The sequence below is a fragment of the Pseudoliparis swirei genome, chromosome 15 (assembly GCF_029220125.1).
Source record: "Pseudoliparis swirei isolate HS2019 ecotype Mariana Trench chromosome 15, NWPU_hadal_v1, whole genome shotgun sequence".
Lineage (NCBI taxonomy): Eukaryota > Metazoa > Chordata > Actinopteri > Perciformes > Liparidae > Pseudoliparis > Pseudoliparis swirei.
Window position 1 is genome coordinate 2,847,028 of NC_079402.1, and position 16,126 is coordinate 2,863,153.

General features: G+C 44.6%; 4 protein-coding genes across 4 annotated transcripts; all 4 read right to left on the minus strand.

The window, feature by feature from the left end:
• Positions 1 to 1,883: 1,883 nt before the first annotated feature.
• LOC130205644 (tyrosine-protein phosphatase non-receptor type 13-like) lies at positions 1,884 to 6,847 on the minus strand. The gene is made up of 15 exons (XM_056433133.1): positions 6,780 to 6,847; positions 6,541 to 6,696; positions 6,176 to 6,347; positions 5,859 to 6,069; positions 5,747 to 5,759; positions 5,238 to 5,393; positions 4,853 to 5,014; positions 4,290 to 4,327; positions 4,111 to 4,208; positions 3,695 to 3,843; positions 3,506 to 3,596; positions 3,057 to 3,394; positions 2,770 to 2,985; positions 2,617 to 2,679; positions 1,884 to 2,517 (listed from the first exon to the last, which is right to left on the minus strand). Exons 1-15 carry the CDS (start codon positions 6,795 to 6,797, stop codon positions 2,440 to 2,442), a joined length of 1,959 nt encoding a protein of 652 aa, XP_056289108.1. The 5' UTR covers positions 6,798 to 6,847; the 3' UTR covers positions 1,884 to 2,439.
• LOC130205456 (disks large 1 tumor suppressor protein) lies at positions 4,471 to 5,715 on the minus strand. The gene is made up of 6 exons (XM_056432856.1): positions 5,676 to 5,715; positions 5,518 to 5,579; positions 5,238 to 5,393; positions 4,853 to 5,014; positions 4,633 to 4,719; positions 4,471 to 4,517 (listed from the first exon to the last, which is right to left on the minus strand). Exons 1-5 carry the CDS (start codon positions 5,680 to 5,682, stop codon positions 4,714 to 4,716), a joined length of 393 nt encoding a protein of 130 aa, XP_056288831.1. The 5' UTR covers positions 5,683 to 5,715; the 3' UTR covers positions 4,471 to 4,517; positions 4,633 to 4,713.
• A 4-nt stretch (positions 6,848 to 6,851) lies between the features above and the next one.
• LOC130205645 (tyrosine-protein phosphatase non-receptor type 13-like) lies at positions 6,852 to 8,828 on the minus strand (the record flags this gene model as incomplete). Its single annotated transcript, XM_056433134.1, has 5 exons — positions 8,808 to 8,828; positions 7,698 to 7,911; positions 7,512 to 7,610; positions 7,028 to 7,404; positions 6,852 to 6,933 (listed from the first exon to the last, which is right to left on the minus strand). Coding segments are annotated over exons 2-5 (600 nt in total), but the record flags the coding sequence as incomplete, so codon positions are not given.
• LOC130205646 (uncharacterized) lies at positions 8,399 to 16,000 on the minus strand. The gene is made up of 10 exons (XM_056433135.1): positions 15,626 to 16,000; positions 14,838 to 14,972; positions 13,569 to 13,728; positions 12,585 to 12,661; positions 11,301 to 11,541; positions 11,017 to 11,173; positions 9,216 to 9,309; positions 9,057 to 9,142; positions 8,808 to 8,971; positions 8,399 to 8,412 (listed from the first exon to the last, which is right to left on the minus strand). The coding sequence occupies exons 2-10, from the start codon at positions 14,964 to 14,966 to the stop codon at positions 8,399 to 8,401; spliced, it is 1,122 nt and encodes a 373-aa protein (XP_056289110.1). The 5' UTR covers positions 14,967 to 14,972; positions 15,626 to 16,000.
• Between the last annotated feature and the right edge of the window lie 126 nt (positions 16,001 to 16,126).

Here is a 16,126-nt window from a genome sequence, read left to right on the forward strand (position 1 = left end):
CCACCGCCAGCCGCTGCTTCCTGGCCCTCAGCCTCTCGTGCAGCTGAGTGATGAGGAGAGAGGAGGAGAGGAGGAGGAGAGGAGGAGGAGAGGAGGAGGGGGAGTGGAGTAGAGGAGAGGAGGAGGAGAGGAGGAGGAGAGGAGGAGAGGAGGGAGGAGAGGAGGAGGGGGGAGGAAGGAGGAGAGGAGGGAGGAAGGAGGAGAGGAGGGAGGAGGGAGGAGAGGAGAGGAGGGAAGGAGAGGAGGAGAGGAGGAGAGGAGGGGAGGAGAGGAGGGAGGAGGGGAGGAGGAGAGGAGGGGAGGAGGGATTACATTGTTACATTGTGTTAACATTGTGTTAACATTGTGTTGAAGTGAGTGCTGCTTCATGTTGTTCAGTATTTATAATATAGTCAGAAGAAAGGTTAATGTTGAACATGTGAATCTTTTTTAATTACCCTTGTTTAATTTATTTATAGTTTGTGTGTAAAAGCTGCTCCTCAAGACTGACTTGTAGAGCAGCTTTATATGTCATAGGTTCAAGAAGAGCGTGAGTTTGTGATCGAGTGGCAGGTGTCTGCTTTTTAAGAGCGTGCCCGTGCCACCAGAACACCTGCACGGTAAAGAGAGTTTTCTTTTTGTCTCTTCCAGACAGTTTTAAGTTTAGAAACAACTTGTTTTTAATAATGGAGTCTGCCTCTTCACTTCTGCCCCTGTGGAGGTGGGAGTTATATAGTATATGTTTAGTATATATAAATATATCTATACTAAACACACACACATATATATATTTAATTCATTTACATATATATAAATATATATATACTAAACACACACACATATATATATTTTACATTTATTTATATATATACATACTAAACACACACACACACACACACACACATATATATATACATATATTATATATATATATTGTATATATATATACATATATTGTATATATATATATATATATATATTCTGCACAAAACACTGTTTGTTAAATATCTAAATTCTCATATTGGAAATGGTTTTAAGAAAAGGAAATGTTCCTTTAAATTCTCTTTTAGTATTGAAGAGCTATATTGTTCTATATTATGCATATCATGATCTTTAGGTCCCCCACTCATGAGGTAGTGTACGTCTCCACAACCTCTTACCTTGAATACCACAGAGCCCCCCTATTGGGAGAGAGTGTAGCTGCAGGTGAATCTCACCAAACCGCCACACACCGGAGAGGAGTAGCTGATTCACAGAATCGCCTACCCTCTCCGCAGGGAGGGGGTAGGCTTCAGATTCACCTACCCCATCCGCCCCTTCTGTGGAATTCACAAGTAATCCTCAACCCTTCTGAGAAAAGAAAGGGTGCTGCAGACTGCTGGAAATCACTTCTACATACAGGCTTTGGTTCGGCGCTCCGTGGCGTCACTAGGCAGTAGCGACGTCACAGCACAGAACCAAAGGAAATGTCATGTGACAATGTTTCCATGGCGACAAGGTCACGGAGATCGACGGCACTGACAAGAACCTGTTTATATGTATGAACATGTTGTGTATGTAAATATGTACTTATGTGTGTGCATACTACTGTTTATATCTGTCACGGGACACAACATGTAACTATCTAATCTTTGATGAAACAATGTAATTCTCAGGCCAGGTTACTGACGCTATAATGGTGCTAAACGCTAACATCCGCTAGCTGAACGGCGCTAGCCTTAATTAACTGGCTGCTGCAGGTGATGCTGATACCCGAGAGGCCGGAGCTGTTCGGCAGCTCGGACAAGTTAGCGAGCCAGGGGCCGTTGCAGCTTCTCTTCCTCATCTGAATTAGGATAATGTGTCTATAAATTATAAAGACAACATATTTGATTCTTTTTTCTGAAATAAAACTTTTCTCCACATTCCACTTAAAATGTAGGCAGTTTAATTTTCAGGAGATGAATATGTACACTTTTAATGTCATCATTTACCTCAGGCAGTAAGCAATTACTGTATAATAGATTTACAAAGCAAATACTGACATAGTATTCTGTCAAGGCATATTCCAGCATCAAAGTAGGATTCAAAATACACAAGTACAGTTTTGTTCCACATAATATATGAAATCATTTATCACTTTCATTACTATTTTTAAAATATCCAAGAATTTGTGAAAAAAAAGAAAATATTAGTGTTCTCTTGTAGGGGACAATAAGAAAATACAATCAGCAGTTCTCATAAATGCATTGAAAAGTAGTAGCAGCCAATGAGAGCGAGAAAGAGAGAAAGATAGAGGGAGAGAGCACTCAAAAAGAAAACATAAAAATATAGACTTCTTTAAAAGGATGTACTCTCAAGGAACTGGATATTTTAAGGCATTTAAAAAAAACATGGAATGTAATTTGGCAATTTCTGCCGGTGTTAACGCTCCTCCACTTTTGTTTTGATCTGTGTGACTCAGTCTCTTTACGACGGCTACTATCCAGAGATGTTTTCCTCCGCTTGAAGGCATCTGAGGACGTACAGGATCACTTGATAGCAGAACACATATTGCTCCTGTAAAAAAAGAAGAAGAACAAAACAAGGGAAAATGAACCAAACAGATGATCAGAGCAGTTAAGAATCAAGCTATTTAAATAAAACTTTAAAGCTCACCTCTGTCTGGATCATTCCCTGCCTCTGAAGCCTCATGTTCCTAACCACATCTGAAAGGTCAAACTAAGCAAAGAAGAGACGAATAAATAAAAAACAGAACCTCACTTTATGAAACAACACACAATACAAACGTGATAAAGATCGTCCGCTTACATCGGCGTCTTTACTGATGAGACCCAGGACCACGTCGATACAGATGAGGGTTCCCGATCGGCCGATGCCCGCGCTGCAGTGGGAGACGATGGGCCCCGATCGGTGGACGTGCCTCATGTAGGAAATGAAGGTGAGCAGCTGCTCGGGCTGCTCGGGCGTCCCGTGGTCCGGCCAGCCCGTGTAGTTCAGATGAGTCACGTGCTGTATCTCATTGGTCTGAAGGAGGAGAGACTCTCAGCTTAAGGTGTCAGGTTCACATTTCATTTTAATCTTGTAAACAAACTAACCTGGACATCTTTGACTTCAATGAGTCGGATGACGAAGTTGTCGAGGTATTGGTCTTTGATCAGCGTGATCTGCAACCGGTCGTCCACCATCTCCGCCGTCCTCGGCGTGTCCGGCCAGTACCGCTGACATTTCACCTTCCCGCCCTCGACTTCCTGGGTCATCATGGCGATGACGTTGGACTTCTGCTCCCAGACCATTTGCCTAGAGTCCCCCAGAGTCGTGGGTAAGGGCCCCTGACATGCGATGTACATGTAGTTCTCCTCCTTCACGGACATGTTGATGAAGTTGGCGTTGATGTAGCCGCCGTCTCTGCGCAGCACAACTCGTGTCGAGACGACTGGATGAGATTTGGACAGGAAAAATAGATTTCTCAATTGATGTCCAACATTTTAAATATCTAAACTTATAAAAAAGCCCTCCTGCTTCCCGTGAGGAAACACTTTCTTACAGGGAACGATGTTCTTGTAGCGGTTCTTCTTCTTGTTCTCCTTCGTCTGACCGATCAAACAGTCGTCCAGCGGCTGGAGGTTCTGAAGATTCTGCCGGGTGGAAAAACCTAAAATTATATTCACGGATGATCAATTCATCTAATTGTACAATTAATTCACAGGCATCGCAATTCTTGGTAGATTCTTACATCGAACTCCTGCAGCGGGACCTTCTGCTCCAGAAGGCCCCTCATCATGCGGACCACAGTGTTGAGCTGCGGGCCCGTGTACTGGCCATCGGGGACCACCTTGATGAGGGGCAAAGAGGTCAGCTCATCCTCGGTGATGATTGGCTCGTCTGGAATTGGGGGGGGGGGGGGGGTAGAAACAGTTAAAGCAGATTTACGAGAAAAAAATGCCCAAAAGATGTTTTGTCAATAAAGACAAATCTTAAATGTGAAAACATATTAGGCGAATGTTTGACCCATGACTTCCTCTTTATTTTAGACTCCATTCTCACTGCACGAAATGCATTAAATGTTGGAATCTAGATCTCTTTTGCCAACCCAGATTATGTATTCCCTTCTCACATTAAATCAAAATTAAAATCCAAAGCCGCTCTTACCGTCTCTCGATTCAGAGTTCATGTTTTCAATTGGCAGCTCATCACTCCCCCACGTGATCTCATCTTCCTCCTGCTGTCCAACACTCATTTGCAGATAGCTGTCAATTAAAAAACATAACCAGTGAGAAGCTTATTAATATATTCAGAGCTACGAGTGAACCCGAGAATCAGAATCCTACTTTTCATTCCTCGGATCGTCTTCCACTTCCACGGAACTCTATTTTGAAAGAATAAAAAAAAAAAAATCAATCATCTGCTGCATTTAGCTTCAGAGTTTCATCAAGATGGAAAGATTAGAATTGAACCTCAGGGGAGTCTTCGTGTAAAGAAGAGCCGTCAGTCGGTGTCCTCGAAAGCTCTGCGCTATGCTGCGTCTCTCTTGTGTCCGAGTGGATCCTCTTCATAGTCTGTACACAAGAGTGCGGCGCAGAGTTTGTGAAGGCAACAATCGTATTATGAGATATACACAAGTCAAATTAAACAACACTCATGGTTCTACAGAGACCTCTAGCCTGCACGTACCTATTGGTGGTAGAACAGGGCAGCTGCCGGGTTTCAGCTCATTACGGAGAGGAAACAGAGTCTTTGCTCCACTGTCCTCACTCACATCTGAAAGCAGCAAGAAGGAGCGTGGGGTGTGTGCAGAATATTAATAATAATGATGGCACTGGTCACATTTTGTTACAGTATAATGACATCTTCGCAAATGAGACAAACAGATTCCACGTTCTGCGTCTCTTGCCTGTGTTTCCATTGCACTTGTCCGAGTTGATGGGCAGATAGGCCATGTGTTTGGGTTCTGGTCGGGCGGTCTGGACACGATGAGATGCACCGGGCCTTTAGCTTTACGGATGGTGGTGACGGCTTTGGTGTGGGACACGCCGGTCATGAGTTCCTCATTCACCTGCAAGAGACATCACAACGTTTGACACACGTGAGGAAGAAAGACAAAGCATGCAGGATAAATGCTCAGCAGATTGAACGCTTTGCATTTGTGTTATTTTGTTTGTGTACGGTTCATAGGGTGGGCAGAGGTCACAGTAAATGATATAAATAATAACTTAAATAGTAGTCCATATATCAATACGCACTTGACTTCTGAGCAGCAGAGGTGAAATATAACTCACTTTCAGCAGCCGGTCTCCCACTTGCAGTTCCCTGGAGGTCTCTGCTAGTCCTCCCGGGGTGATGGACTTCACAAAGATCCCCCTCTCTCCTCCAATCACAGAGAACCCCAGACCTCCGGCCTGCAGCTTCTCCAGGTCCAGATGTATGATCTCCTCCTGCACGTGCAATAAAAAGAAAAGTGGATTCATACTTTAATCTGTGATCAAAACTTGAGTCGACGACTGTCTGGCAGTGACGTTATAATCACAAGAAGAAATACAAATGTATTTCTAAACTTACCCCTGAAGGACAAATTGCTGCTAGACTCTCTGTATCGCTCGGATCTTCTTCTTTCAGAAACCCTGAAACAGAAAACAAATTATATGCAAAATAATAGACACAATCAGCATTTTATCATATTTATTTAACAAGTCACGCCTTTAAAATCAAAAGCATACCATTCATGCTGGATGAAACTTTGGGGCTAACGTTGTTATTAAGAAAGAGACACTCTTCTGCCAGGGGAAACGGGCTTTCCATCCCTTTGAGGAAATAAAATGATAAAATGACTTGTTTTAATGCCATTCAGATAACATGACAAATCCCATTCAGGCTACACGCGCCATTCTTTTCTCGACTACCTCGTGGCTTTGAGTGTGAGGTCGTCGAGCGACAGGTCCATCAGTCTGCTGCTCTCACTGAGAGTCAGCTCCTGCGTGGGAGCTCCGTTGATGTAGTGGATTAGATCGAGTGTTCTCAGGCTGCCCTCCTCGAAGGCCAGTGAACCGGGAACGACGTCCCTCACAAACAAGACGTCGTATATACTGTCACAGCCGCCATCCAGCACCAAACCTGGCAATAGAACCACATGTGGAACAATCAGGACTTGACGGACGTATTTTAGATCTGGGAAATCTGAGAAGACCGATGAAAAGAGCCAGACGTGTTGTGTTCGTACCCAGTGGTTCTTGACTGCCCTTGAAGCCGATGTCAGGCAGCAGATGGGCTTCTATGGGGGGCTTGGGGGCCTCCAGGACTCTCCCTACCACCAAGTCGACCACGCGAGGCGCCGCGCGCACAAGGTTGACCACCTCGGTGTGGCCCATGTTGCTCACATCTGTGTTGTTCACCTGCAGAGGGAAAATAAACAAGTCACGCTTCCCGAATTTAAAGGAATCGTTCGCCTGTTTGCTTGAGACGCTATTCCCAAAAATGAAAACTATATCGGGTTGAAACCAAAGTATTTCGTTGACTTTAATGCACCAACAACACAGGCGGAAACATTGTAGGCTGTGATCAGATTAAGGGAATGAGGGTGAATACCGTAATCATCCGGTCCCCGGGCCTCAGGGTTCCGTCTCCTTTGGCTGGATCCTGCACGATGTCGTGGATGTAACATCCGTGGTCGTTACCTTTTGTGAGGGTGAAGCCCAGGCTGCCCTTTTCCGACTTCACCAACGAGACCCTGAGCTCCACCTCCTAGAAACAGAGATGCATCTCAGTGAGAGAAGTTACCCTGGGTCTGAAGACACCGTAATTTTTCTTCTTTACTCGCTCCTTACCGGGACAAAGTCCTCCATGTCCTGTCCGTTGCCGGGCAGGGTGAGGTTTAACGGCAGAGGCAGTGGGGGAGGGATCCGGGCTTGGGCGGTGGGGGAGGACACCATATGCAGGATGGATGACTCCAGATCAGCTGCCACGGGGGATGGAGCAAACCTATCCAAACAACCGTAAAGGGAATAAATATGACATATCAGAGAATACAATAAATACGGATGATATGAGGATTATTTAAACATTCTTCAAGTACCTCTTGCTGTGGTCCGAACTGGTCAGCGACAGGTTTGGGGAGTAGAAGGCCGAGTTGACGGTGTCGTCCAGTTGACCGGTGCTGTCGTAGCGACCCAGCCCCAGGTTGCTGCCGGGGGTGTGGTAGACACTCTGCTCCCAGGTGTGCCTGCTGTGCTCCACCGGGCTGGCGCTGAAGGCTTCCTCCACCTCCTCGTCGGTGCTGTCTCTGTAGCTGTTGTGTCGGCCGGGGGATTTGAGCAGCATCCTCTCCAGGGCGTCCTCCATGAGGACCTGACTCTTGCTGCCCTGCGACTCCGGAGGAGACTTTGCCCTGCCGAAGCTCAGGCTGGACTCCACCTGGGTCACCGGCTGCTTTCGTGGGGACGGCATGGGCGTCTGGGAAGAAGTCATAGTTTCAATGAAGTTACCAGTCACTGGCTCTTGAAATGTCCACAGAGTAGTCGGCAGACAAAAAGAAGAAAAAGAAGAATTTACTGACTCACCAAAGCTGAAGTGTCCATTTCAGGGAGAACCCCGTACTCGGGTCTACAGAGGAGCAGAGTCACCTCCTGTCCTGTTCCTCTCAGGGCGGATATCACCTCCTATGTGAAGGAACCAGTAACCAGACCAATGAGAGGACAGATCAGAGCAGTTAAAGGAACCTGTGACCGCAGCGACATCCTACTCACATGTTGCGAGAGTCCTTTGAGGGGGGTCCGATTGACCCGCATGATGACGCCGCCACGTTGATGCGCCCGCTCTCCGCAGCCGGCTGGCCAGGAAACAGCTTTTTGACCCGCACCATGCTGGACCCGGGGGACTCCTCCGGGATGCTCTCCTCCCGACTGAAACTGAAGGCCAGACCTGACGTGTTCTTCAGCAGACGCACGTCAAACACATTGTCTGTGGGAACAAAGATGTGCAGGTTGGAGTTATTTATCGCGTGCCGGATCTCTTGGCCAACTTCGCTCCCAGGATCCTGCAGAGGATAGGAGTGTAAAGATGGTGGTGGGACAAAGTCATTGAGAACACGTACACATTAAAGGTGGATTTACTATTACAAATAGTACAATCATATGTAGCTATTAGAAAAGGCTGCTCCGTAGCACCTGTTAGGCTCAGGCCAAAGTTTGACACCAGAAAATTCCTCTTATTAAAAAAGAAAGGCCCAAATTGTTTGGATTTTAATAAAGTACTTGTGTACATTTAAAGCGTTTTAGGGGCCTTCATTTGTTCCGCCTCTCCAAATCGTCCAAAAAGAGTTGAAACGAGTCCAAATTGAGTGATTGAGCTATTGAGGATTCTGCAGTCTGAGTTACATAAATCAAGTGGCTATCTTTCAAAATGATAGTATTAAAAAAGGAACTTAATTTACATTGTGTGTTACTAATCAACCAGGAAACACTAAATGACAGATTCAGAATCAGACGGATGTGACGCAGCACATTTAAGCAATGCATGGTCTTCTACCAGGTCCCGAGCTCTCAATAGGCAGCAGTGTGCAGCTGAGGGGTTGTAATGAGATTACCAACAATAAATTACTTTGTTTAAAGAGAGAAACGTTGCTTAGTGTAACACTGTGAAAGAATACACAAGCTAAATGCTTCCTACTTACTTTAATTACAGGATGGGCTTACAGAATAGCGTAAAAAATACATTGGTCTAAATACAGGTGCCCAGCCTACTGAGACGACTAATTAGAGACATTAGAGTGTATTCACATTGGTTTCTTTAGAAAGTTGCTGAGTCACCCCATGCATTTATAATCCCCCAGCGTGTGTGCCGTGGGGTCGCCTCACCTCGTGTGATGAAGCTGTACTGGGCTTTCCTTGACCTCCAGCGGCTCTTTATTCTTGCTCTGGTCTTGGTCGCCGGCTGCAGCGGGCCGACTGCACTGAGGCGTGTGGGGCGCTTGGACGCTGTCTGTAGGCGGGTGACCCTTCTCCAGCAGCAAGTGCACCGTCTGAGGGAGAAAGTTATTCACGCGGCGTTAGCGGGCAGTTAAACAGCTCGTCGGCCGGCCGCTGCGGGAAGAGGTCACCCCTCACCTGCCCCGTTTCTCGGAGCGCTTCCACCGCTTGGTGGTGAGTGGCTCCCTCCAGACTATTCCCATTGACAGCCACCACACGGTCACCTGAGCACCAGACACCACGCGGTTAGGACACAGGAAGCGTTGGAACAGACTCGATGTGTGAGCTCGCCGTCACCTTTCTGTATCCGCCCGTCGAGCTCAGCTGCTCCTCTGGGGATGACGGCTTTGACGTAGATGCCTCCATGGCGAACGGTCGTGTTGACTCCTCCCTAAGAGAGGAGCACACCTCTTAGTCGAATCAGCCAAAGAGAAAATAGTTCCGTATGTCTTTTCCATGGGGGGTGATGGAAGGGTGGAGGTTTTTTTTCTCATTTCAGGTGTAATTGCTAAAATGATAAATGCTTTGTCTTTACTGGTGGTTCATATATACATATATATATATATATATAATTATGTATATATATATATGTGTATATGTATCTGCAATTAATTATACAATTTATTTATATATATATATATAGTTGGTAAGTTATATAGACAATTACTTTATAAAAATATCAACCAAACTTCACAAGAGAAGCATATTTGGCAAAAACTTTCAAGTTTCCCTGCATTTAAAGAAGTTTGTAATCTTTTAAATAAAAAATTAAATATATAGATATAAATATAATGTATATATAAATATTATATATATATATATAATTTTTCTTTAAGTATATCATTTCTTCATTCTTCAAAAGCTGGTTCTTGGAATAACTTTGGAATAACATTACTTGGAAAAAAATGACCCAACAAATCATGAACCAGAACACGTTGACAACCAACGTGGCCATGTCCCAATAATGTTCTTCATATTAGAAAACATATAAATATGAATGCCGACTTAATAATTTAGCTTCGACAAAGCCTTTATCATATCACAAAAAATATATTTAAAAAAACCTCCACTATGATGTTATTAACAAAATTACTGAGAGGTTAAATATAAATAATCAAAGACAATGTGAAGTTCTATCCCGTGTCCATTTGGTTATGAATGACAGTCGTGATCATGGGTTTATGGTTACGGTGAATTTCATGGTTATTTTCATACACACTCAATCAGTTATTATTCTAAACCATTTATGACCGCCACCCTGGTCAGATGACACAAATCACATGGTCCGCTACTGAGTGTTATCAATGAGGAGCAAACATGTAGGAACGTGTTTGATCCTTAGTGGGAAGGGATTAAAGATACTAAGCAAAACGGAAGACGGAAGACGTACGAGAAGATTAAGGACGCTCCTATCTGTCAATCATGGTTGATGGGGACACAGATACGTCAACAAAAGAGTGTGAAATCATATATGCCAGGATCCTGCAACAAGGGAAACCAACAAATGTTTTGATTGGCCACATCAAGTGCAACATGCACATGCTCAAGGTATGTTTTCTCTCAAATTATGTTTAAACTCAATACAGTAACTTCTGAAGAGTTCTTTGTTGTGAATGTTTTGCAGTTTATGAAGGCAAACAGGCACCATAATGATTAAGCTGTTAGGCTGGTGGTAGGACTAACACATAAATAATTGTGCACAATATGTGATTTCATTTTAAGGTGTATATGATGCCACCAAAGAGGCCTTCAAGAAACTAGGGACAGAAACAGGGTGGTTAGACAAGACAGTTGCCATGGGAGCTGACGCAGCTGTCAATCTTGATCGATTTATAGTGTGCGCCCCTAAATTTTCTGCTTGCGCCCCTAAAATTTTAAGTTAGGGGCCACTGTGCTCCTAGTAAAAAAAGTGAGTCTGGAGCCCTGTCTTATAGCTGACATCAAACGTGGGCTCATTCCTATAACACATATGAATGAGAAGGAAATAAATGAATATGTGTTGTGATTGTGTGCACATACAACAGAATGCAGATTGAATGTTTACTTCTGCAATGTTAAGTTAGTAGCTCCTTGAAATGCAATATAATAAATAACTTACTGGTCTTTCTCTGGTTTTTCAGGCCTCGTCAAAAACCTGGTGTACTGATTATAACAGCCTTTGTGGTACTGCACCTCCAGAGCCACACAGTCTTTGTCTTTTATATGCAAAAGAATACTTTGGTCCTCCTTCAACTCGGCAGCTTTCTGCAATTGGCCTTAACAAAACAAAAAGGATAGCTCAATGAGTTTGTTGACATATCTCACACATAATTGTACCTTTCAGTCACTCAACCACAGTGTGTGTGTGTGTGTGTGTGTGTGTGTGTGTGTGTGTGTGTTTACCTGCTGTTAATGTTTCAGCCTTTGACAGAGTATCCCTTTGTCGTTTGCCTGCTCGGTTGACGAACTTCTCCTTTTTTTGGCAAATTATGCACAGGGCAGGAAGAACGGGGCCAGAGCCTGCGACTGGCAGCCCTGACCTGGATCGCAGTTTCTTTGTTGGACTCGTGCCGCTAGAAGTCGATGGAATGGCCTCGTGGTCTTCCGTCGCTTCTCGTCTCTCACGTGCGAGACGTCTTTCCACCTTTGCCATGGATTTTGTCCGTAAATCTACGGTAGCACGTGTGATGGAAGCCAGCATCCTCGGGAATATTGTCAAACTCCACATCAACACAGTGTTTGAAGTTCTCAGGGACTCACCGTCCAACCCGAGCCACGTTTGTAGGCTTGTCCTGTATGTATTCCATCGTGTAGTGGTGAAATAATGTACCTCCTCGTGCTTGACTGAAGTAATATGCAAAAACAATGTTTGTTTTTTGATTTATTAATATATTCCGATGTATTTTCTTCGTCTTCCGTACTGCTCGAGGACGCCATCTTGCCATTCTGTTGACAAAAAGCAGCTACCTCATTGGTGTAGAACGATCACGTGTCGAACCGTGCCACCACTCGTGACCAAGATCCTATTACGCTCTGGAGAAACTAGTTCGGCATAAAACATAGTCGCATCGAGAATCGACGGCAAATTCAGCGACGGACTTTTTTTTGGTAGCTAAGCACGACTTTCTTTTTTATGAACTAAATATTGTGGAGATGCGCGACTGTGGAGCGGGATTCATTTTCTAAAGGACTTTTCGTGGTTCACCTTGCGGCCTACATGTCCGTTAGGTCCCCATCTACAGAGAACCGCCCGTCGCTCGAGGGAAGTGAAGAAGAGGTCGGTACCTCTCTGTAAAGGCCGTCTGGTGTAGAGCTGCTGGACTCGGTCTGTGAAGACCTGAAGACCTGAACCCGCATGTCGGTCTAGTTAGGAAGCAGAGTCCGATTGTGTTCCAGGCCACATGGTCCACCTCTACTCTAGTACCCTGAATGTGATGATTGTTGGGTTCCTCTACCGTTTCTATTCTTTGCATTTCCTCATAAAAAATAAAAAAAGTTTAAAAAGACAAAGAAATAAACACAAGAATAATGTGATAATCGATGAAAGTAATCGTGAGCTTCAGTCCTATTTAAAGCAACGTACCGCCACTTCCTGCTCGGCCACGCCCTGAGGGGTGGACCTCAGTTAATAACAGATGAACACATTAATAAATGCCTCCAAAGCGACCGCTGAACATCTCCACCAACCTTTGATGGACACATTGGATTGGTGGCGCCTTTGTGATGCTTCCTGCAGCGCAGCGTGGTCCTCTCTCTTCCGGCTGCTGAGGATGAAAGTCAGGAGACACAACTTTAAACACACTTCACACTAACACACACACTTTCTTCTTTCCAGTTTAGAGCGTATTTAGTTTGAGTCAGGAAGAACAGAAAAGTCATAACTATATATATATATATATGTTGTATTATTATTAGAGGCTCAACAGAGATATTAACAGAGGGGGGGGGGGGGGGGTAGACGAAAATTACAGGGTGACGGGTGGTCAGATTTCACCCTGTTATAATGGTTGGGGAAACACTGGAGTTGATAAGCGTGTCTTCTTGTCTGATCAATACGCAACTGTGAGGTGCGCGACTTGACAGAGCGGCCAGCTGCTGATCACTCAACAGCCCGACTGCATGAATAGATGGTGCGCGCGCAGCGCGCCAACATATTTTTTTTGGAGCACCGAAGACCCATTTTGACCCAGGAAAAACCCTGATAACCCGCCGAATTAAAACGGGAAACACGTTCACAATATACAACTTTCTTACGTGTATCACGAAGGTTTGAGACGCGAGTCAGCTCGTTATATCCGCTCTTCTTCGCCGATCTGAAACCGGAAGTAAATTGCCGCCGTGAGACCGCAGCAGTAACGTAAACAGAGCTATAGTTTCACAGATACAACCCGCCGACATAAAACGGGAAACACATGAACAATATATAGCTTTCTTACGTGTATCGCGGAGGTTTGGGGACGCGAGGGAGCTTCTGATCTCGTCTGTACATGGGACAGCCCGAGAGCTCAACTGATAGCTACTATAGCTAGCATGAGCAGCTCGCGATCTAGTGATACAAAGTAGTACCATCTTAATAACGGAGAAACGGTTTTTGCTACAGTTGCAACCAACGTGTGTTTAGAGTAAGAGCACATCTAATGAACTAAGTCATATTTAATAAAGTAAACCTACCTTGGAGAAGAAGTTCATGAGTTAGACAGATCCACACGGCTTGGGGAATTAGATCCAGATCTCGAACCGCTTCATGGGACTTTGCCTTACATCTCGCGAGATTCGTGGACACATGGCGAGATCTCAGGCAAATCCCGCGAGAGGTTATCATACCTGCAAACTCATGAGGGGTGAAAAAGGTGACAACGGGGGGTGCAGGTGACTTTTTTTTTTTGTCACCACACCACATCCACGTTGTTTGAAGCCTCAAAGCTTTTGGAACCACAACTACAGTCATTTTATTGTTCTGACCACAAATCTAAATAATGACTAGAAAATGCATTTCCTGCTGAAAATGCGTTGGAATGCTTAACATCTGAAAGCTTGAAGCTGAAAAATAAAAAATAAATTGCTGAAAAAGGTTTGAAAACAGCTGAAAATGTCTGAAAATAGCTGAAATATTAAATGAATAAGTGAAAATGTCTGGAAATAGCTGAAATATGAAATTAATAACTGAAAATATCTGGAAATTGCTGAAATATGAAATGAATGAGTGAAAATGTCTGGAAATAGCTGAAATATGAAATTAATAACTGAAAATATCTGAAATATGAAATGAATAAGTGGAAATGTCTGGAAATATCTGGAAATAGCTGTAATATGAAATGAACAACTGAAAATGTCTGGAAATAGCTGAACATGTCTGAAATAGTTTTTTAATAGGCTGAACATAGCTTAAACATCTGAACATATCAAAAAGGGAAACTTCTTGCTGAAAATGTTGAAGCACAAACATATTGGGTGGAAATGTATAACTGGAAAAGATAAGCAAAACTTTATCTTCTAAATATTCAAAGATATGAATCACAAACCAAGAAATGAGAGAGAGGGGGGAAAGTCAGACATGAGAACAAGAGAGAGAAATAAATAAATAAATTGAGACAGGAGAAAAATAAATGAAGAAAGAGAGGGAAAATAAAGCCGTTTTCGAAGAGGGGTTTCTCTGGGTTCTGAGGCCCAGTGTGTCTGCACTGAGAGCTCCTGTTAACTAAAAGTCTCTGTTTAGCTCTTGGTGTGTGATGAAGACCTCGTGGACCCAAAATACCCTCTCAGCCTGGAGGGATTCTGCTTTGGTAGATGTGTGATTTCCCGGGTGGGACATCCAGATTTGAATCGGGTCCGCCGCAGTCGACCGGCGTCCTGCTCCCTCTTGCTCGTTTCACCTTGACTCTGTGTTATTTGATGAATTGTGGAGAAGCCTCTCTCCGCCGCTGCTGCAGAAGTCTCTACCTGTTGCTCCGCCTCCCGGTCCTCCAGCTCCTCCCCCAGGCCTTCGTGGGCCCTCTGGGCCATCAGACCCCACTCCAGACAGCGCAGCTCCTTCTCCTTCAGGCGGATCAGAGATCGCAGATCCGACATCTCCTCCTGGAAGAAGTTAAACCGTGAACCATAAACCGCAATGGAGCTGAACGCGGAGGTGTAGTTCATTAGTTTATTAACTGGAATCCCCGTTAGCTAACGCCTTAGCGTTGACATTGTGATTCTCTGCGCCCCTCGATGGGATGAGGTGACACCCTGAAGCTGAATGGGAGGAGCTACGTCTTGATGAGTGTGTTCACAGGTGCTGCTCGGTGGAGCGCGTGACCTCTCCAGTTATTTCCCTGACTCTCGTCTTCAAAATGTCAAACGTGTCACCACTTGACCTCCATATCTCTAAATATAGTGAGGTCAGATTGACCCCTGGCGGCCTACAGGGTCTTGTATAATTATAAATGTCGTGTGACGTAGATCAATGAAGACGTCGCCTTAAAGAAATAACCCCAAAATAAATATGACACTAGGACTAAAGGAACCTTCATGTCGCGATCTCCTGAAGGTTTCTTCACTTATTCTTCGTGACTTTAAGGAGTTTTTCCTGATTCGATGTGAGGTCAAAGGTCAGGGATGTCGTATGTGTACAGATTGTAAAGCCCTGATTTGGGCTCATATAAAATAAATGTAATTGAATCTCTTTGCGTGGATCGCGTCGACAGCTTCTTCATCATTTTTTAAAGGTATGAATGATATAAAGCTCGTACCCGGACAGAGACGAGTTCATAGAAGAGCGACGCCTTCTCGTTCCTGGGCTCAGGGGGTTTGGCGTTCTCTTTAGTCACATGACCAGCTCTGGATCCAGCCGGTTCGGGGCTCGTCTTGCCCTGGACTCCTCCGGCGGCCCGGTCGCTCTTCAGGCGCTCGATCAGCTGCCGGAGGAGCGCCGCCCGCCCCGCCGGCTCGGGCGTCCTGCGGGGTCAGAGGTCGTGAGCGACCCGGCAAAAGCAAGGTCTAAAGGTTCTTTAATATTGTTCCAGGTCATTGACTCATTGAACATTGAGCTCATCACGTGTGAATGATATGCAATAGAACCTCTCAAACCAGGGTTCCTTAGAGAACCATGTCCTTAAAGAGTTCTTGAAAGAACCTTTGAAGGTGTCTGAAAGAACCTTCAAAAATGGTTCTATAAAAGGCTTTTTGGTTCTAGGGAGAACCGTCACCTACTGAAGAACCATTTTTTCCTTTGAGACACCTTTATAGGTTCT